General features: G+C 38.8%; 1 protein-coding gene across 20 annotated transcripts in view; it reads right to left on the reverse strand.

The window, feature by feature from the left end:
* Positions 1-23,128, reverse strand: part of MAGI2 (membrane associated guanylate kinase, WW and PDZ domain containing 2) — a 1,187,450-nt gene that overhangs the window by 55,728 nt on the left and 1,108,594 nt on the right. For 14 of the 20 annotated variants that reach the window (XM_073328600.1, XM_073328602.1, XM_073328598.1 and 11 more), the window contains 4 exons: positions 12,188-12,373; positions 8,906-9,095; positions 4,191-4,431; positions 2,989-3,132 (listed from right to left, as the gene is read on the reverse strand). In XM_073328600.1, coding sequence (XP_073184701.1) covers positions 2,989-3,132; positions 4,191-4,431; positions 8,906-9,095; positions 12,188-12,373 — 761 coding nt within the window. The remainder of the gene's footprint in view (positions 1-2,988; positions 3,133-4,190; positions 4,432-8,905; positions 9,096-12,187; positions 12,374-23,128) is intronic. The other 6 variants (XM_073328605.1, XM_073328601.1, XM_073328607.1 and 3 more) reach the window with 1 other exon arrangement.

The raw sequence follows: 23,128 nt of genomic DNA on the forward strand, positions 1-23,128 counted from the left end.
TGACTTGATTGGTGTGGCGAATGACACAGTTATGCATATTATTTTTTAAAAGTATCGTATGAACCTCAATTTATCTTTGCTATTATCCTGCCTTACCGCCAGGAGTTAAACCCAAGGAGGTTGTTAAAGGGGAAGCAAAGAGGAAAATGACAGATAAAGCTCTTTAAGGGAACGATGCGCAGAGCTATTAATTGGTAAATGCCCCTGCCTGGCTTCCAGCAGGCTGACATGGTTTACTCTTCTCGAGACTGAAAGCCTAGGACCAAAGGGAATCCTAAACCATAAAGATGCTGGCATAGGGAAGAAGTGGGTGCTAAGTGGGCTGTCAGTAGCAGCAGCTGGAGAGAAGGCGCTGGCAGATAGAGAAACGCAGGTCCTGCAGCAAGAAGGCTGACGCCCACAACCCAGAGATGGGAATAAACTGTCCTTAGCTGAGCTCTGAATAGAGAGGTTAAGCTTTGGTAAGGATAGGTGTACAGGACTCTTTGTATGCAGTGTTGTAGCTGTGTTGATCTCGGGATATTAGCGAGACGAGGTGGATAAGGTAATATTTTTTATTGGACCAACTTCTGTTGGTGAGAGAGACAAGCTTTTAAGCTTCCTGAAGAAGAGCTCTGTGTAAGCTCAAAAGCTTGTTTATCTCACCAATAGAAGGTTGGTCCAATAAAAGACATTTCCTCACCCCCCCTGTCTCTCTGTAGGACTCTTTGTTGTTTAAACCCATTTTCCTGGATGCTATCTTCCTTTTGGCAAACAAATTTGTTTTGAAGAAGCTGTTTTTGAGTCACTTTAATCAGCTGGTCACTGGTCCCCAGAGATAAAGGGCTTACAGTTGCCAAACTCAGCTGAGCCTGTGGGGTTAACATGGTTGGTAAGCGGAGGGTGGTGGTGGTGGAATGTAGCCCAGAGATCTGGTCTAGCATGGTTCCACCCAAAGAGGTCCCCAAATGAGTGCACTTGCAAAGGACAAAAAGGGGTCTAAGACATGGCGTGCCCGGTAACCATGATAGTTGGCTTTGTATAACAACTAAAAAATTAGATACATTTTAATATTTATTTTAGAAAAGAAATTAGTATTTTTCATGGAATATTATAAAATATTTCCCAATGAGACTGAAAAGAGCCATGAACTGGCTTACTGTCCTTACTTGTTTAAAATGGATATAGTAGTATTCACTCAGTGACTATAAGGTCTATTTTATACTCGTGAGATTATTCTATTCAAATTATGCATATAATTTTACTGGTCAGATCTTTGGCTAAATAAAGGAAATTATCTGTAATGATGCTTCTCTAAAGGCACCATCCTTCATGGCTCTGTAATCTCGGTCATATGCCCTAAACTATATGACTTCCAGAGTTGACTGTAAAGGAAGAGCTCTACTGCTTTCCTCACCATTAGTTACACCTTGGCTAATATCATATATCCTGGTTATGACTTTTTATTAAGTACAATGAACTATGATAATACAGCAATAAAGGAACAAATGAAAACACAAGTAAAAACATTAAAATATACGATTCTAAAGTAAATGTTAACTCACACCTACATTACATACTCTATATTACATATATTACATACTCTATATATAGCTAGGCAGTGGTTCTCATTTATTGGGCAGTGCTGGCTGGCTTTAGGTTCCTAGTGGAAGGGAAGTTGTTGGGTGGCCTGTGTTTCCGTAGCTCCTCTTCAGGAAAGCTCACAATGCACGGGCTTTGTGGCTTATGCATACTCCAGGACCAAATCGAGTCTTACAAACTGTATGTGCAAAGTGTGCTAGCTAACAGTGACACACGGACCATAACAAAATTTCTGAAAATCCTGACTTGTGTGATGAAATTTTTCACCTTTAACTTTGTATTAGCATGGTTAGACTGCCGTATTCTTTCAAGACAGAAAGTAGACTTGTTCCGGTTGCATGGGATGCAAGTGAGGGCAGAATTTCATTCAGAACTGCAGCATTACAACAAGCCATTCTCTTTCTAGCGTAGCACTATTTTTCCATTTCCCATCTTTATAATTAAATATTGGAGCAACTAGTAGGCATTTGTTTTATATTTTAAGGAAAAGTTTGTGCTGATTCTTGGTCTAACTGTACTGTCATGGTTGCCTTTCCCCACACTTTTTTGTGCACTCAATGAATTGTTATGTATTAAAGTGCAAGTGTAGATGAGTTTATACCTACTCTTCAGATAAACTCTTCACTACAACAGCTGGACAGACCCAAAGCACATATTTTGATCCACTTATTTTTCTTATATATAACACGTTTTTAAAGTCATGTGGAATTTCCTAAATTAACTTTGCAATTTTGTCACACTCAGTGCACTGCTGTGGTTTTTATTATTATTTATATTATAACAACACCTAGAAGCTTCAACTGAGTTTGGAGCTCCATTGTACTAGGTGATATACAAACAAATAGTGAAAGTTAGTCCCTGACCAAAGATATTAGAATTGAAGTGGGTGAAACAATTTGAGGTGAGACAGAAGTGAAGTGACTTCCTCAAGGTCATAGGAGATGTAGTTTCCCTGCCCTGGTTCCTCGCTGTCCCGGAGAGAACACAAAGAAACACAAAACAAAAACCTTCCCCCACAGATTTGAAAGTACCTTCTCCCCTTATTGGTCCTTTTGGTCAGGTGCCAACCAGGTTATCTGAGCTTCTTAACCCTTTACAGGTAAAGGAGGGATTTTATGCTACCTGTAGCTGTATGTTTATGACAAAAGCAATCAAAAATGACATATCCAATCCACAAATAAATTACCTAGACCTACTGTCTATTTAATGTAATTTCTTCAGCTCTTGTTAGGCCATTTAACAATATAAAAGTGTTTGTCCTTCTCTGGACAAGTATTATACGATTTCTATCTGATCTTGTCACAAAATATAACTATTTCTTACATGCAGTGCACAAAATCTTCTGAAAAAAATATATCCCTTAGAATTTACGTTATGGAGCTGTTTCAGAAGAGTTAAATTACTCACCCTCATCCTTCCATTTCTTATTGCTGGCCCATCTTCTGCTAACCTCAGCACATACAAATCCATTTTGTACTCCCTTCCTCCTCGAATACTAAATCCAAACCCTTTGGCTCCCTTCTCCATGTCAACAGTGAAATAATCAAAATCCTGTATAGACACAGAGAGTAAAAACAAATTAATTATGTGAATGGATTTGTGCACATTAAGGAAAAAAACACAACCAATCCCTTTGAACATATGTTTGAATGTGGAATTATCCAATATGCTTGTACAAAGAAGTCATTTGAAATATATATTTTTACACAAACAGGTATGTACATATTTACATGGAAACAGCATGTGTGCCTGCTTTGAAAATATGGCCCTAGAAGTGAACTCTATAGGGGGTTGACCTAGGAATGTGGTCTTCATGAGGACTTCTTGAAACTTAGACCATGTGCCTCTTGATTTAATAAACTTTCTGACATCTGCTTTTTCATCCCTTAGGCAAGGAAAGGGGGAGATTTTATAACCCAAATTTGCACCAGATCCTTCAATCCTGACACCCATTAGTAAACACCACTCATGAGAACATTCCCATTCAAATCAAACATAAGGCTTACTTCTGGGAATAAGCATTGCAAGACTGGGCTCTGTGTAAAAAGAGACATCTGGCTAATTTGTGTATAGATCGTTTCTGCTCACATAGATTATTTCACATCAAGTCCAAACATATACAAGATTGATCTTCTGAAAAAGGAGAAGTTTCCTTTTCAGACTCAAAGTCATAGAGATATTTGTAATTTTTCTGATTATAAATAAGGTATGTCTGCTACAGTGACAGAAAGATGATAATTTATGTAGAAATTCCATGTGACCTGGATACAGCCAGAGTTTATTGATTTAGGGCTGGATTGTGCCTTTAAAGCACAGCCCGTGGTAAGAGACTATTTATGCTGCTGGTATACAGTGGCTGGAGAAGAATAATGTTCTGGAAAGTGCATTTTCTCATCATTGTTTGAACTCTCCAAAACATAACAAATAGTCGACTTGCAGCTGTAACAACAGTATTATAAATAGTGTTATTTTAGTGTAAAAATAAAGCACTTTACAGGTATGAATGAAGTTGGAATTAATTTCTTCAAAAAAAAATTGGAATCAGAATACAAATGTTCAGGTCCATATAAAAACCCTGTTTTCAGAGCTGTGATTATTTCACTTTGTACCTGGGGCTGCCTGTAATCTGACAGAGGATATTGCCTGGTGTCAGGAGAATGTTGTCTGTAATCTATTAAAGGTGGCTGTCTGTAGTCCAGAGGTGGTGGCTGCTGGTAATCCACTACTGGAGGATGCCTGTAGTCTAACGGAGGCTGTCTATAGTCCGCTGAAGGCTGCCTGTAGTCAGTAAATGGAGGTTGTCGGATGTCGGGTTTCACATCCTGTCTTGCTTTTACTTCTGACCTATAACTGAGTAAGTTAGAATGATTATTTTAGTTCTTTAAAATTTCAGAAAGCTGAACAATGCTCAAAGAATTTGCAGAAAGGCATTAAATGCAATACTGAGAGATAAAAAGCAACTGAACAGCTGTAAAATTGTGTCAAACTGGGCTTCACTGAGAGGCAAATGGTGCAGCTGAGATGAGCTTTCCAAGGCAAAAATTGAGGTATCTTAAATTAGAGATTACTTTTGAAAATTTGGCCGTAAGTGACTTGACCAAGGCAGTACAGTATAATTTCCCCATAGACCTCAGTGGGATCAGGGCCCTAAATGGCAGTAACAGGAACAGACTCCAGGAGTCCTGACTCTGATGTACCTTGTCTAACCCAAAGACCAAATGTCACACAAGAAAATATAATACAAAGCAAAAGACTGAATTTGTGTATTGCTTTTCCAGAACTCAGAGTGCAGTAGACTAACTAAGGATTTAAAATATTGAAGAGATTCAGAGGTTTACAGCCTCTATATTTTACTAATGTAAAAGCTTTTTTTTTTTTTTTGGTGAGCTCTCAAATTCAGAAATGGACATTTTCTTTGTATCAGATATAATCTGGCTAATAGAAAGAAATCGTTGATGTAGTATCCTGCAAGATCTTATAGTAGCAATTCCGAGTAAGCCATTCTATGATTTAAATGCAGATCTAGAATGTGCTGCACATTTATGAATGAAGGAAACAGAATTTGGTTAATAAGGACTTAATACTATATAAATATTGTTTTAATTGCTAACTAGTTGAAAGAAGATCCTAACAGTCTTTTTTGTCTGATGTGTATTTCAGGCTCTGCTCTAATAAAGCTTCAGTGTACCTAGTAATAATACTCACACCATGAAAAGGGAATCTGTACTTGGTTTTCAAGGAAAATGCTTAGTTATGCAAATTAATGCGAGCATTGTTTTCTGTCTTTGTTCATTTCTCCCTGGAAATAACTTGCATAATATGTTAGATGGCTTTGTCTTAGGCTGCAATGTATATGCTTTATTGCTACAGTATACATTTCTGTAAACTAGCCATTCCTAGCTCTATTTCCAAACAGAGATAAGAGGGAAAATGATTTGAAACTTGAATTATTTTCATAGAGATTGCAAACATAGACCTGACACATATACTATTAAAACATGCACAAAGTATTCATAATGGGATCTGCTTTTTTATATCAAAGCTTCTTTTCTTCTTTGCTTCTTTAGTATAGTGATTCCATGTTACAAGGACATAGAGAATCTAGGCTTATTGTAATATTGAGTCTGTTTAATAAGAAAAGTAAATTTATTGTTTGTCTTTTTAAAATATTAAATATGACTTAGTATTTTGACTGACTGATACAGAACAACAACTTTTTCTGGTGAATGACTATATAAACAAATTGTAATATTAAAAATGGGTAAAATACTACCCAATGTCAGCTAATAATAACAGAATTATTTCTGAAACACTGGACAACTTAACACAAATTCACAATATACTGGCATATCGGTATTCCAGAGGATGATGCTATGCTATACACAAGTTGTAACAATACTATTTCTTGTTGAATATGTAAATAGGTGTGTTAATGCATATACCTTACTGGATATTCAGTCACATAGTGGACAGGCCATCCTTTAAGAACTTTATAGTTTATATGTCACAAACTAAGGTCCCAATCTTGCAAACATTTATTATCGAGTATTGTGCTGGTCAATGGGACTTCTGATGGGGTTTGAAAAGCATTTTTAGGATTGGGTTCTACAGTTATTACTTGAAGAGAAGCATGCATCTTTCTGGAGCTGGCACTGTCAGGCAAGTGTCTAATGAAATGTAAGGAAAAGGAACTTGAAAAACTGTATAAGTCAGTGCGCGACTGTGGGGGTGCAATCATCGCTGCTTACTCCATGTTTTTGCACTTGCTCAAAATGGCCATGGAGCTGGGAGGGGGGCATGGCTTGACCCCTTTTTAAACAGTGGCCCTGAATTAAATCAGTATGGCAGGTCACTCAAACAGTACGGTCTGGAGTGCCACTCCCGCTGCATGGTTGCAATGCCACTGAATGTATGGGTATCAGGGCCAAAATTCACGGACTGCCCTTGCAATCTGGCACATGGGCTGTCTTTTCCTGTGTGGTGTAGCACAGGGGAGTCTGCTGAGAACTCAACTCGGGGGGGGTTAGCTCAGTGGTTTGAGCATTGACCTGCTAAACCCAGGGTTGTGAGTTCAATCCTTGAGGGGGCCATTTAGAGATCTGGGGCAAAAATTGGGGATTGGTCCTGCTTTGAGCAGGGGGTTGGACTAGATGACCTCCTGAGGTCCCTTCCAACCTTGATATTCTATGATTCTATGAACTCTTGGCAGCACCATCTCATGCACTGTGTGCATAAGAGAGAGGAAAGACTCCCCAGCTACATGAGACCCAGTGTCCCGGGAGTGCAGGAGATGACTGGGGACCAGAATTTAAAACCCATCCATTACTCCCAAGAAATATCTATATTGGTGACACTGGTAGAAATGGAGGAGAAAGGCATTTTGGATAAGTACATATTAGGGCTGTCAATTAATCACAGTTAACTCAAGTGATCATGATTAATTATAGTTTTAATCACACTGTTAAACAATAACAGAATACCAGTTTAAATTTATTCAAAATATTTTTGACTGTTTTTCTACATTTTCAAATGTATTGATTTCAGTTACAACACAGAATACAAAGTGTACAGGGCTCACTTTATATTATTATTTTTGATTACAAATATTTGCACTGTAAAAAAGATATATAAAAGAAATAGTATTTTTCAATTCATCTCATATAAGAACTACAGTACAAACTCTTTAGTGAAAGTGCAACTTACAGATGTAGATTTTTTTGTGACATAACTACATACATAAACAAAACACTGTAAAACTTTAGCGCCTACAAGTCCACTCAGTCCTACTTCATGTTCAGCCAATCATTAAGACAAACAAGTTTGTTTATATTTACAGGAGATAATACTGCCCACTTCTTATTTACAATGTCACCTGAAGTGAGAACAGGTGTTCGCATGGCACTTTTGTAGTCAGCATTGCAAGGTATTTACATGTCAAACATTCGTATGCCCCTTCATGCTTCTACCACCATTCCAGAGGACATGCTTCCATGCGTCTGTCATCAGCATGGAAGTAGGACTGAGTGGACTTGCAGACTCTAAAGTTTTACATTGCTTTATTTTTCAGTGCAGTTATGTAAAAAAATCTACATCTTTAAATTGCACTTTCACAAAAAAGAGATTGCACTACAGTACTTGCATGAGTTGAATTGAAAAATACGATTTATATTTGTAATAAAAATAATAATATAAAGTGAACACTGTACACTTTGTATTCTGTGCTGTAATTGAAATCAACATATTTGAAAATGTAGAAAACATCTAAAATCTTTAAATTAATGGTATTCTATTATTGTTTAACAGTGCAATTAAAACTGCCATTAATCACAATTTTTTTTAATCTCGTGATTAATCACGATTAATTTTTTTAATTGTTTGACAGCCCTAGTAAATAGGATTTGTGCATTAAGCACAGGTGATTTACAGGGCATAGAACCTGATCTACAATAAAATGCAGAGACTCTGGCACTGGCATTTATTGTTTATGGGTCATGGTCTGGCTGAGGTACATTACTCGGTCACATTTAGCATAAAGACCGACAGTGTAATCAGTTTTATTTGACAAGCCCCAAATTAATCCAATGACAAAAGAATGTTGATGGAAAATCACATAATGTAAGAACTATTGTATTATTCCACAACCTAAATGTATTTCAAATACATTCTGGTCTTAATGTAGCTGGTCACAACACTTTAGATTCCCTCTCAGCTCACTAAGTAATACACTGTATCATTTCATTCACAGATAAACTAAGTTGTATACACACAAAAATACATGTATTGAGAGAAATCAGCTGGGGAAAAATCAATTTGCTGTAGATAAAATCTGTTGTCGAACTGAAAAATATTGTATTGACAACTGTGCTTTATCATGCAGAAGACATGGAGGTAGGTGTGAGGGCTAAAAAGAAGGCCATTTCACCAAGAGCATACTTGACATAAATGTGTTTCGCAAATGTCAGGAACATAAAAATGAAGTTTATTAGCAGTGAAGTTATGAGCAAGAGATACTGGAACATAATTTAGTTCTCTGGCAAAAAATATCATGCCAGTAAATAGTTCTGAGAATCTGAAGTTTTAACACAGCGCTCCCTGTTTCGGGAAAGTTTTGATCCTTGTGTAGACCGACATCTCTCACACATGTAGGTGAACGACACTTTTCAGTTTCATCCCACCCACAATTTATGTTTTATAAATGTTGCCACTCGAATATTGGCAACAGGTAACATGATAGGTCACAGTAGTTAGAAACAGAGAGAAGCTCGATTGGATCAGGTCTCAAACTGTACCTAAAGGAAGCAGAATGGGGAGCAGCTGCTCTTACCTGTTGTCATGTCCTTGTAACTGGAGAGGTTGTGGAAGTGGTGGTTGTGCTACAGGACTGTGGTGTGCTACAGGGCTCTGCTGTGCTACTGGACTCTGCTGAGCCATCGGGCTGTGTTGCTGTGCCAGGGGGCTCTGTTTCTCTGAGCTTGGTGCTGAAGCTGGACTGTTCAGCTCTGCATAATGGGAAGCTGGAGATTAAAGAGCTGTCACAGTGCGGCATTTAATAAAGGGCAAAGATAGACAATAATAATTTTTGTAACACTCTACCTCCAATTATTTATGTTTTGTTGCTTTTATTATCTTGGCTCATAATTAGATTTTAAGACATCTAAACCTACTGGACTTCATTTGATCTCTGAGATCTGTAATCTTGGTCACTTTTACAACTCTGGCTGACACATCTGTCATTTAAAACTCAATTGAACTGGGCAAAGAGCTGCTGTGGTTCATAGTTTCTTTTAAAACCTTATAAATATTGATATTTGGAAACTTTTCATTTGGGGAGAATGAAGAATCTTCCTGCTTTCATTACAGTGATGGGATGACAAACTTTGCAACAAGATGTAAAATGCCTTTGTTTGCTCCTGCTGCTTTTGAAGTCAAATGGAGTTTTGAGCTGTCAGGTTGGGTAACGGACAGTGGAACCAACCTTTATAAATACATATTAACCAACTCTGATTATCATTTGTATCACAACAGCATGCAAAATGTCCTAGGAGCTCTACAACTGTACACTGTAGAAACCCAGTCCTTTCCCCAAAACCCAATATCTAAAAAGAAGAAGGGTAGGGAAAGGCATACAGCATACAAATAAAGTGCTAGACTGTGGCTTCGCCACAAGCAAGGGAGACCAATCTGCCTCCAGGTTTCCCCTTGCTCCAGGTTGAGGGAAGAAGCAATACCCTGCACTAGGCTTATATATGGTACAGATTATTTCCCCTAATATCTGGGATGTACTTTTATATGTGTGTGTGGGCTGGGCAGGAGGCAGAAAGGGTCTGGGCTCTGCTCACAAGCACAAGAGGGGATACAGCAGCTCTGCAGAAGATACTTATTCTTAGCTACTACGACACACAATGTACATAGCTGGTGTAGGGACATGAGTGGGCTCTTCCTCCCATTTGCAGCTGGACAAGTGGGGCCACGATCTGACTCAAACTGATCAGTGAAAAAATCAGCACATGTTTTAAAAGGGTTGCTGTGTGTGTAATATATATATATACACACACACACCCTTACACACACATGTACTTCTAGACTCATATCTATATCTATATTTATATATATATATATGTACATATACACACACACACAAACTGTCCTCAACAGCTGTCTATTGAGCCATTGTTAGTTCTTTTTGTAAGGTTAAGTGGCATTACTATTAACTAGTTAATTTGATCTAGGGCTTTTTTGTTAATTTAACATTTTCCTATTGCCTATTTATTCAACTTTCCATAACAATTGATTATTTTATACCTATGACTATTTTCAAAGTTTGATACTTTTAGGATCATTTAATTTTTTAATTTTTTGGTCTAATTTAGGACAAATTGTCAAAAATACCTCTAAATTTGCATCCAAAAAGTTTGAGGCTGAAGGCACAAACAGCACCGGTGTGTGTACATTGCATATTTACATGTCTAACAGTACAGTTTGCATGTGCAAGTGTGATTTGTGCTTCAAAATTTCGAAGGCTGGTTTGAAAATATGATCCCTCATGCCTACGCCAGACACTCATAGACACCAGTCAAATCGTACATTAATACTAGTGCTTTGCATTTCTATAGCACCTTTTCACCTGAGTGCACTTCACAAAGCTTTTAGATACTGTTACCTCTTTTTATTTATGGGGAAACTGACATTTGAGGTTAAGTACGTGCCCAGTGTCAGTGAGTCAGCAGCAGAACCAGGAACAGAATCCAAGTCTCATGATACCTGTTGCTGTAACCTCTAGAACCAGCAGCTCCAGAGTCTGCCTGTGGTGCAGCACTCAACATTTCAGATGTGCCTCTGCTTTTTCTTTTCTATGTAAATTAACCAGTGTCACTGGGGTGGACCTATTTGCTAGTATACCTTTTTGTTAGCTAAATGCCTACACAAGGCTGCTTTAAATGGCATAGCATGGATTATACACTATATAACCCATGCCTGAAGAGGTTTACAAAACAGATCTCTGGTTAATGTATGCCACTAACTTTAAATCTCTTTCTGAACAAAAGAAAGCATCTGAATAAATTTGAACTGGACGTATGGATCTAATTGCTATTTGGAATGGGTGAATGCTTTACGGAGTATCTGCTAAGAGGAGACGACCTGTGCTCTTCCTGTACATTTAGGTGTTTCTTCACACTGAAGTAGGGGTAGCGTTACCCTGGGCCAGTGCCTGCCAATTTCTTCGATATACTAGTAGAAGAGCATTATACTCAGTATGAGTTAAGCTGAGAGCACCGACAGAGCTGAAGATCATCTAAATAGCACACAGATCAGCAAGTAATCTCATTGCTTTCTGTATTTGACATTCCTATCCACACTAGAATCCTGCTCCTGGGACTTAAAGTCACAGTTTCTTTAATGCAGTGGAATTCATATGCTAGCACCGCAGCTCTTTCAACTTAAATTACACGAAGCTCACATCAAAGAAACTGCACTGATTGGTTTGTAGGGTGATGCCAACAATAATGAGTCTGTTACCTTGTCTGCATCTGACAAACTGAGCCCTTTGGAGCTTGGTTTTCCCCTAACTTGCATAGTCACTTATATATGTGCAAAGCAGTATCAAAGCAAATTTCTCCCTTTACTCCAGTGGTGGCATTTTACATCCGTTTTTGCAGTCACTCACTACAGGTATAAATGAATACACAAGATGGCAGTTTGTGAGTCACTTATTTCCCACTGGCTAAGGACTTGATTTTGTTCTCTTACATTTGTGAAAATAATGACTAACTCAATTGAAGTCAGTGGAGTTCAATCATATAAAAAGGAGTGAGCTCAAAATCAGGCCTTTCAGTGAGTACTTTACACCCATGTCAGAAGGCAGTTCTTCCACAAGTCTATAGCATACCCACTGCAGTACTCCCTCTGCCATCAGGTTTCTTGAAGTTCTTTGAAACATACATCCACAATTAGATTGTTTTCAAGCATTCAGATAATATTCTAGCTAGTTCTAGGGTTGCAGCTGTAACCTTTATGTACTGCGTATACAAGCTTCAAAACAAAAACGCTTCAAACTAACTGGAGGTAACATAACTTTCTTCCTGGGCTTTAAGGCTCAATTACTTACCCTCCTGAGGAATGATGCGTAGTGTTACACTAAGACCTGCATCTTTAATTAGCTTCACAATATCTGCATGAGGCATGTTAATAATAGACTGGCCATTCACAGCTAAGATCCGGTCTCCGACTTTTAGTTTTGTACAGCGATCAGCAGGACTTCCATCAATTATCCTCCCTATTTTATGGGGTACAGCTAGACAGGGAAAAATATTTATAGTTAACAAATGTTGCAGTAGGCAGTGGTATCCACAGAAAAACAGATGGCCACATTTTCAAGAATTTCCCAGGTAAATTAAAAACAAAGAAACAGGTGCACAGAGCCAGTTATTATTTGTATTGCTATTGTGTCTATTGGCCCCAGTGAGGGTTCAGTACCTCCTTGTGTCAGATGCTGTACAGACATGAAGTCAGATGCCTCAGAGCGCTTACAAACTTGGCAGAGGACAAGATGCTACAAGTGGGCGAAACAAACAGATGTGGGGAATGGCAGGAGAAAGCAACAGTGAAAGGTTTAAATTTTGCACAATAAATAGTAATCACACCTGGCCACATACCTCTCAGTGTACAGAATTTCTTTTATTGTTAGATTTTATTATAAAAGTACAACCTAGAGATTATGTTCTTTATAGTCAAAACATATTTTTTACTGTGGAAAATAATTTGAATAGATGCATTCAAGATACTGCAAATCATACCAGGGATTTACTGCGTTTCCATATTCACGTGTCAGGACGAATGTGCGGTTACAGCGTAACATGTATGTGCAGTATGCATAGACACAAATGTAAAGTGTAATCTTATAACATTTTCAGCTCAAACTTGCTTCTCACTTTGCTGCCCTCCCCTTCATTCGCTCATTCTTTCTGAGTTCCGTCTCATTCTCCCCCTCACATTTTCTTGTTCTGTGTCTAAGCTGAGGAGGCCAGCCAAGACGTGGAATACAGAAATGATGATCCATGGACATGGCACAACAGCAATGCAACCCGCTCTCATTGTTACAGGGTTTGCATTTTGTGGGGGAATAATTTGCTGCTCCTAGAAATCAGGTGCACTATGCAGTTTCAAATCCCACTTATCCTTTCCAACATGCAAAAGGACTCCTTGACTGGGCTGTAACCCATAATTTTCCCTTTTTCTTTATTCCAGAGATGTACCTGGAACAGTTTGGTAAAGAGCTACTCAGTCGTATCGTGTTATTCATATGCAAAGGGCAGGTAACTACTGATAACAAGCATCTCTACATCTCTTGACAACTGGATTTCTATTCAAAATCTGTGTGGCTAAGGAACTATCTGTTTCTTATACTATACTTACATGACACTCACTACCACATGTCTGGGCACCACCATGTCTGGGCTTTTATCCTTACAACACTGCTGTAAGGTAGGGAAGTACTGTTAGCCCCATTTTACACATTGGGAACTGAGGCAGAAAGGCTAAGTGACTTGCCCGGGGTCATACAGGAAGTCTGTGGTGGAGGAATGACTTGAACCTATGGCTTCCCAAGTTCATGGCCTAACCACTGGACCATCCTTCCTCCCACTGAAGAGTAAGGCAGCCAGTAGTTCCTGAGGAGAACTAAGTGGTTTATTATTAACGGTTCCAGGTTTAGAATTAAACTGGCAGGATTTCTTTTCCGGAACCCAAATTTTAGAAGTAGGGTTAAACACAAAATCTCCTCCTGATTTTTTAAAAATCAGGCGAGTCACAATTTGATGGCGAGTCACAATTCACAATCTTATCTGAGTCATTTGCTGATTACATTGCACCACCAACTGATCAGAAGGCTCCTAAATTAAATATTTTCAAGGCTGGCTATCATCCAGTCTGCTAATAAAAGGCCTCCTACTGGCCACTGGACATCAGCCAGCACCACAGCAATAAAGGAGCGGCGTGAATTCCTACGGCCAATTGTCAAGAGATGCCCCAGTCTCCAGAACATTGAAAGAGACCATTGAATTTCTGCCATTGTCAACAGTGTAGTTTGAAGTTTAGTGTCAAATCTGAATGGAGCAACCTGTATGGAAGAGGTCATTAGTGGTGCATATGAGTACTATAATTATCTAGTCTTTTAGAAAAATTATCTGCTTTGATTTAAAACCTAATAACTCCTGAAAATGACACTTGCAAAATAAAAAGGTTTTAAACTTGGAAACAAACCAAACCCTAGAATTTACTATTCGTTATGTGCTTTGTTTTTTAACTCAAATTTAACTAACAATGATTCCTAAAATTCAGATGGTCTAGTTATTATTGGGCCTCCCTAAACTACTTTTTAAAGAACTGGACTAGATTACAAAATTAATGAAGCTATGTTTATTTATATCAGCTAAGGATCTGGCCCATTATTTGGATGTTAAAAGACTGGGACAGAAGAACAATTGCTTTATTGCTGTTTTCTTTATTAAAATCTATATTTTTTATCCTAGCAACTAAAGAGAACTGTACAGAGAAAAGATACATTTACAAACATTTTTACAAATATTTTAGCATTCACTGCTAGTATAAAATGAATTGTTAACAGGTGATGTGTTCAGAATACACAGTGTCCACAAAACAAAGTTAAAATTCCCTTTCCTTTTATAAAGGTTCACTGAGGTGATCGTATAAACTCACCTTGCACATCTCTTATGCAATCACAATTCACAAACCCCCAATGCAACTTTTGTTTCTATTACTGAGGAAAACACTATTCATGCCATTTGACCCCTTTCTGAAATGCAGCAAATCATTACTTTTCTGAATTGAAGATACAGGTAACTACTCTGAAACTCAATCCACAGTCAGACTGTGTGCTTCTTTAACATTATGCTTCAGTCAAGAATACAAATTTAGCTATAGCTTTAGTAATACTGTCACAATTAGAAGAAGAAGGCTAACGGCATATTGGGCTGCATTAGTAGGAGCATTTCCAGCAGATCGAGGGAAGTGATTATTCCCCTCTATTTGGCACTAGTGAGGCCACATTTGGAGTATTGCGTCCAGTTTTGGGCCCCCCCCCCCACTACAGAAAGGATGTGGACAAATTGGAGAGAGTCCAGTGGAGGGCAACAAAAATGATTAGGGGGCTGGGGCACATGACTTATGGGGAGAGAATGAGGGGATTGGGCTTATTTAGTCTGCTGAAGAGAAGAGTGTGTATGTGGTGGGGGGGATTTGATAGCAGCTTTTAACTACCTGAAGGTGGGTTCCAGAGGCTGAAGCTCGGCTGTTCTCGGTGGTAGCAGATGACAGAACAAGGAGCCATTGTCTCAAGTTGCAGTGGGGACAGTCTAGGCTGGATATTAGGAAACACTATTTCACTAGGAGGGTGGTGAAGCACTGAAATGGGTTACCTAGGGAGGTAGTGGCATCTTCATCCTTAGAGGTTTTTAAGGTCTGGCTTGACAAAGCTCTGGCTGGGATGATTTAGTTGGGGTTGGTCCTGCTTTGGGCAGGGGGTTGGACTAGATGACCTCCTGAGGTCTCTTCCAACCCTAATCGTCTGATTCTATGAACTCGGGTACTTGCAGAATGCACTGTTGCTTGGGAAATAAGTACCCACAGGGTGGCACTTTGTTTGAAACCTTTCTTTACATTAAAAATCTAATAAATTATGAGTAATCTCATTTTGTACAAAAATACAGAGTTTATTCTGCATAACTTCCACATGTGTATACTGATGGAAGACTAGATACCCAAAAGGAATAAAACAGCAACTTGACAGTGAAATAATGTACATTTATAAAGTACCTTTTGCATCAAATCACTTCATAAACTATATACTGCATCTACAATAATAATTTAACCTGTGAGTGAAATGTGGCCACCTCTGGCCTGGAATGCCACAGCTGTATCAAATTACCAGAGCAATAGTATACAACAGTTAAGATCAGAAAGCAAAGCAGCCCCCTTTGGGAAATTTAAGTAGGAAGAAACTACTCGGACTATCCAGGCTGGAATTTGGCTAGAATACCCTGGCTAAAATTCCTGTGCTTGCCATTTCTAACCTAGAGATGATACTGTCAATAGCATAGGGTCCCATAAAGCTATGCAGGGTCACTGGTTTGGTACTGATTCAGAGGAAAGAGTGCCTTTTATTGAATAACTAACGCAACTTCACTAAGCTACTCCATGGAGGTCTCCCATCCAAACAGTAACCAGGCCTGATGCTGGAGATAACAAGGATACTGGACATGAGAAATAAGTCTAATTTAATTGTAAATTGGGAGGCAGAGGTGAGTTTGGTTTTTTGCTTAAAGGTTTACACACCATTGAAAAACTTTTACACTTAAGTGCTATGTGTTAAATGGGAAAAAGTGACTTTCGGCAGCTGTTAGAAACAGTGTCCTGCCTAACAAGGTAGAAAAAAGGCAATGAGAGTTCTGTTCTGATGATGTAATGCTTCTATCTTGATGCTTCTTTGGTACATTGTGTTGTCACCTAATATCCAGCTGGGGACGTTTTGGTGGGGGAAGGGGGATTCTCTGTAAGATTCTCTCCAATATGTACCATTTAATTAAGCTTTTGTTAAACTGCTATTTTTTTTCTTAATTCGCTTCTTGACAGTTACTTTTGTCCAAACAAAACAATTTGGAACCTATGGCTTAAGAAAAATGCACAAAACACTTTAGCAGGGGAATGAATGTTTCCACTGGTCTTTGAAGTTCTTTACTAGTCTGTTCACGCCTTTGTATAAGGAATTAAGTGGAAGCAACTCTCCAAATATTTTTCTTTTGAACAACAGTGACTCTGTAGTCTGAGATACATTCCGCAAAGAGAATTCTATCTTCTTATCTCTCATCACTGCAGCAGCCAGACTGTAATTCATATTTTGCAGATGTCCAAGCCTGCAGCAGTCATGGGGAATATTGTGACACATGGTTTTAAGAGCCCCACTTTATTTTCATTCCCTTTGGATGTGGATGAATACATGCTCATCCCATTGTAAAGAGTTATAAAAGATCCTGTGTAGTTTTCTTTTGAGGGTAAGTAACTTTCTTTGTGTTATCAGATCCCACAGTGTATAACCTACATGGGTGAAAATTCATGATGAAATATATACTTTATATAGGTCAGTGTATGGTTAATATTTAGGAATATGTTAAATTAATGTAACAATAATATACGAAATACGCTCTCTCTCTTCAGGTGGGTGTATTTGCCCCCCCCCATTATTCTGAAGTCTTCTCAAAAAGTGACAGTTGTTTTGACGTGATAGTCATATTTAAGCTCTTCAGGTCCCGTTAATACATTTATTTATTTTTCAGACCATGCTGTTCCTCTGCCTTCACTCAGTGGTGTTGAGCATCTAGGGCTCAATCCTGCAAGGTGCTGAGTTTTTTGGCTCTGATCCAGTGACACACTTCAGCATGTGCTTCACTGCGTGAGTAGTTCCATAGACTTCAATGGGACTACTCACATGGTTGAAGCTGTGTTGGACTGAATTGTGCTAGAATGCTAATCAGTACCTTGCAGGAACTAGCCCTTACTGCAGTTTCAGTCTGATACTTTATTTTATTTCCTGAGTGAGGCCTCAATCCTGCAAAAGGATCCTAAACCACAGGCCCTTAACCACCCCACAGTGTCCCATTGATTTGGTCAGGGAATAGGGCTTGTGCTTGTAGACCTCTTTGTAGGTTAGCAGCTTTATGCTGTTTTGCCATGTTGCTCTATGCTGTTAAGCAACTGCCATGTTCTGTCCTAGAGGTGGCTGCAATTATCCTAACTTGCCAAGCACTTCAAAACAAAATAAATTATTAAAAGTAAGATGATGTATTTTATCATATCATAAAACAAATAATCTTATTATAGCTAGTAAGGATTATTTGCTGAGTTTGATAGTTGTCCTTTCATCTCGGCTATTGCCATTTCTCTCGCTTAACTTTCTTTGCTCTAACAACCTTGCTAGTTTGCTGTAGGTAACCCTCAGCAAAACAGGCTAATACAACCAGACTTGGATTAGAGAAAAAATTCAGTTTTCACTTTACAAGTCTGTTATGTCAGAAAATTATTGCTTTTGGTGACATTTGCAGAAACTTGGCATTGTGAGATGCAGTTGCTAAAAGTCTGTAAAAGTTTAAGAAAATTGTAGTAACATAGGAAACTTACATAACCAAACAGGCAAACAATAAAACAAAGCTGGTACTTTAGATGTGGTACCATGCCAGCAACGAGGTTCCTATAAAACAAATCTCCCTTTAAAAATAAAGTCACATATTGTAATTAAGTGAACCATTACAAAATAGAACTAGTTCAGTGAACAAGACAAGCTATAATTAGCAACTGCATGCCCAGAGCAACCTCCAATTTTTAATGTATTTACATTGTAATGTTCTATTTAGTGTCTGTGATAGAGGGTCTGTCAAAAAGGGTTCTGAGTAAATACTGAATATCAAATACATTTGTAACCAGTAAAATATTAATAGTGCCACCTCAGCAGCTTTGCACAATTACTGTGAAAATTCACTACCTTGGGCACAAAATCCACACACATGCCCTTTATCATGCTGATTGGGGTTAGTGAAAAAAATTGTATTTTGCTTTCCCATTAAAAAAATTATCCACCCAGTGAGTGAAGCCATAACCCCAGATCCCAAAGTGGACTGGGAAGCTTGCACTGGAGCATAGCAATCTTACAGACGTGGATGCTGGCAAATGTGCTCATAAGGGACCTGACGTTTCTACTGCCCCTTTTGTAAAAATGAGTGCCTGCTTGAAGGCTTGACTTCTGGGAACCTGCAATGGGCCCATCCCCGCTCTTTGTGCCCCTGACTCCCACCCCCAAACAGGGAGAAGGGGAGGAACTGCCCTAGGAAAGTTGCCCTCCTATGCTGCTTAGGCCTTTAATTACCTTGGCCAGTCCTGGGACTGGACCTCCTTCCTGGGATAATCCCCCCCTCTCCTCTGCCACTGCTCCTTCTCTGCCTCCTCCAAGGCCTCCTCCTGCCCCTCCAGCTTCTCTCCCCCCCAGACTGTGCAGTAAGAGCCTGATAAGCAGCAAGCTGCGGCTAGTGTCAGCAGGGTTTTGTGGTGCTGGATTCATAGCACAAGCCACAGGTTGTGTGTTGTGCTCCAACTGCCCCCTATGGACTCTGCTGGTCCAGCACGGTCCACATGCGGTAGTTAGAATGCAACATGCAGCCTATGGCTTGGGCAGTGAATCCAAAAGCATTTCAACCCCATTCAAATTTTCTATGGCTTGCCTACTATCAGACCCACACTGTGCAGTCTGTGCCTGTGCCACAGGGTGCAGTGGAGAAGAGTGCCCCAGTGGCCATTCCATTTGCTGTGTTTGTTGGACCCCAGTGATGGTGCGTGACACGCACATATTTTTTTACATGCTTTAGCTTGCAAAATTAGTAGATTTAAACCCGAATTACTAATTGCATAATTACATTAAAATCAGAATGACTATGAAAAAATTAGAGAGGGTGGCATCTCTGCAATGTTTGCAGAATTTTTGAAGTTGGCCAACGAAGTCACTGAAGGGGCCAACCTGAAGCATTTGCTTTAGGAGTACAAATTGGCCTAGGACCACTGCTATACCAGTGCTGGATGTCTGTCCTGGCACAGTGTGATGACTAGCACCAACCAAATTTAAGGAAAATCAAGAGAGGTCTTGAATTCTGAATTTAGGAGTCAAAGGGATAGGACATATTTTTAACATAACACTGATTAAAAAATTGTGGAAGATCTGATTTAGTTAACTGATTTATTTACAGCCATCTGTAAACTATTTTATTTTTAAAGATATTTAATAATATTTCTATGTTTTAAAGATAAAACTAGTCCAAAGCCATGTTTTTGTACCTCTGCCACAAAAGGTTTTTTTTATTTAATGTTTTAGAAAGGGCAATAAAAATCCAGGAGTTGGTTATATGCTATGATCCATATGCTTGCTTCAGCTCGATGCGCATATACAAGGCCAGAATAGACCCTAGGTGCTAAATAAAATTCTGCTTTTTCCTCTTTTCTTTCCATCTCTTGCTCTCTTTATAAACTGACTCAGATTCACAAGAGCCATTCACAAGAGCCATACTGCGCTCCAAGAAATTTCTCAGCATGCCTCCTGTAAACAGCTGAACATTACAAGCAGGTGTTACCAACAAGTAATGTTTCTTGCATCTATACATGCAATGTTCTCTCATTTCCTCTCTACACCCCCCCTCCCCGAACAGTTAAAATAGCATTGTATAAAAAGTCACTGGGCTATTTTCTCACATTTATTCTTGTACAATAGTTAAATATCAGAAGTGATCACATGAAGGGGAAAAAAATCAAACCTCTACTGTATCTATTAAATCCTCTGGCAGATAATAACTTCTTGCCATATTTTCTTAATGTAAATGGAAACAGAAACTAAACCAAGCAAATGAGCCCTCCTGAGCCAGCTGTCCTTTCTAATATGCTTATACAGTTGATCACATGAATATTTATTGTGTCCTCAATTCGCTATAGGTGCAAGAGTTTTCATTCAACCAACAGGCCCCAGCACATCAGGTTTTAATTTGGAGAATATAATAAATGTAAAAATCTGTTATTTACTGAATTAACTTAAATTCTGTAACAACCTCATCATGCTTGCTGAACCTGTGCACAGAAGGCCTTGGCCTCCAACTGATCTGTGGGAATTGGCAGGGTAGGGTGGGACCAACCTAGTGATCTGTTCGGGGGGGAGGAGGGAAGGAGGTAAGCTTGCCTAGTGTTAATAAACACTTACTAGCAGTGTTTTCTCACATTTATAAAAATATAAAGTCTAATCACTTCATTCTGGCAGTGCAAGCAGTTGCATTTCATTGTTTTCCTTGTTACTGCAAGTCAGGCTTCTTCATAAGGTTTCTTCAAATAAAAAAAGATCAGTTTGACTGGTATTTGGTTCTGTCGATCCCCTGAAATCCTGTAATAAGCACGCTAAAAAGAGAGTGTAGCTATTGCAGAGTGATCTCCTCACAATAAACCCCTTCCAAAAGGCCTATAGCTCTTAATTCTCCCTACTGTAAAGTGTGGGCAAACTTCTTCACAAAAAATTGTGTAACCAACACATGCTGAATGTAATCAGTCATCCACTCCATTTGTTGTCCTGGGCACTCCTGTCTTTCTGTGTATGTGTGTATTTGGGCTGCAAATTCTTCCAAGAATGGAGCTTGTTCATTATCTGTAAAGCACCTAACATACTGATTTCTTTAGCAAGAGTTTCCAGTAAACTATGTGTGGAGATTAAGTATTATTAACTATTTCCAGAGAAATCGGAGAAGCGGTGATGCTCGAGTCAATGTTACTGTGCCAGGCACAAGGTTGTGAGAATCAGCATAATTAATAATTATGTAAATAATGCTTCAGTACAGAAATTACCAAAAACATTTTTATAAAGAAAATAATACGTCAAAAAGGCCCCAAGTGGGTTCTGTGAACATTTGTGATGGTTTTCTTATTCCAGTATAGCATCAAAGGAGGTGCTGCTGAAACATGAAGACATATCACCTAGGGAGGTGGAAGAATCTCCTTCCTTAGAGGTTTTTAAGATCAGGCTTGACAAAGCCCTGCCTGGGATGATTTAGTTGGGGATTGGTCCTGCTTTGAGCAGGGTGTTGGACTAGATGATATCCAGAGGTCCCTTCCAACCCTGATATTCTATGATTCTATGATCACTATGTGCCCATGACTATTAGATTTATAACATGTCTTAAAGCAGACCTAAATAAGAGACAGCCAGACAGAGGTCTCTGGTTTCTCACAAAATGCAGGCTTAACTGACACCTATAAAATCCAAGATAAGCGTCTGAATGACTACAGAAAATAGTATTATAAAAAAGTTAACTTCAGATTTAGAGTTTCTTTGAACTCCTTGGGGTTTTGAGATAAAGAACAGCTTTATTGACTGACTGATGAACCTGTGTGTATGAGATCTGAGACTATTCTTTGTGCCCGCACTTCACCTGTACTTCTTAGTGGGTAACAAGGTGCCTCAGGATCCAAACCTAGGAGAAAAGGAGTACTTGTGGCACCTTAGAGACTAACAAATTTATTTGAGCATAAGCTTTTGTGAGCTACAGCTCACTTCATCGGATGCATTTGAAGTGAGCTGTAGCTCACGAAAGCTTATGCTCAAATAAATTTGTTAGTCTCTAAGGTGCCACAAGTACTCCTTTTCTTTTTGCAAATACAGACTAACACGGCTGCTACTCTGAAACCTAGGAGAAAGATTCACCTCTGACAAATCTCCAAGCTTTTAAGAGCTGAAAATCTGAAATGTAAGATGTCCATCTATCCCTGCCTGGATATCTTTGAAAAGAGCAATGAAAAAACACCTGCAATGTGATTACAGAGTGGAACATACTTGTGATTTATGAGCAAAGAATCTAGTTTTCCATTTCGATTTTTACTTATTTTAAGAGTTTATTTTTTGGCTGGTTGTTTGCCTTTTAATCTGCAAAACTAAGTTTCTCTACAAAGCTTGAAGCTAAAATTGGTTGTTCAAGGCAAATGACAAACCTACAAAATAAAAAAAAGGGAAACAATTTTAAACGCTTAAGTGAGACAAAAGAGACTGCTAATGTTACTGAAAATTCTTCACTGTTATTCTCAGGCTTCAGTTGCTCACCTGGCCATGCAATATCTTTGGAGCACAGAGCATGCAGAATGCTTCCCACACCATTTTCTTTAATATATGTGGGCCCAGTCCTGCAAACATACAGATGACTAGTCCATTTGGAATGAGTGGGACTGCTCATGTGTGTGAGTTTGCAGGATCAGGATCTGTCAAGGAAACATTACCGTGTTTTTGTTGAACTCCTGGGGAGTCAATGGGAGTTCTTCTATAGACTTCAGTGGAGCCAGGATTCCACCCTCTGTTTTTATCAGTATTTCTTTTTGGAAGTTGTTCATAATAAAATTAGAATCAGTGTTTGTTAGTTGGTGGCTTTCAGTCTAAAATGAAAATGAGAAACCATATTTATGGTCTCCAAAC

Source organism: Lepidochelys kempii, chromosome 1 (assembly GCF_965140265.1).
Source record: "Lepidochelys kempii isolate rLepKem1 chromosome 1, rLepKem1.hap2, whole genome shotgun sequence".
In the NCBI taxonomy this organism is placed as follows: domain Eukaryota; kingdom Metazoa; phylum Chordata; order Testudines; family Cheloniidae; genus Lepidochelys; species Lepidochelys kempii.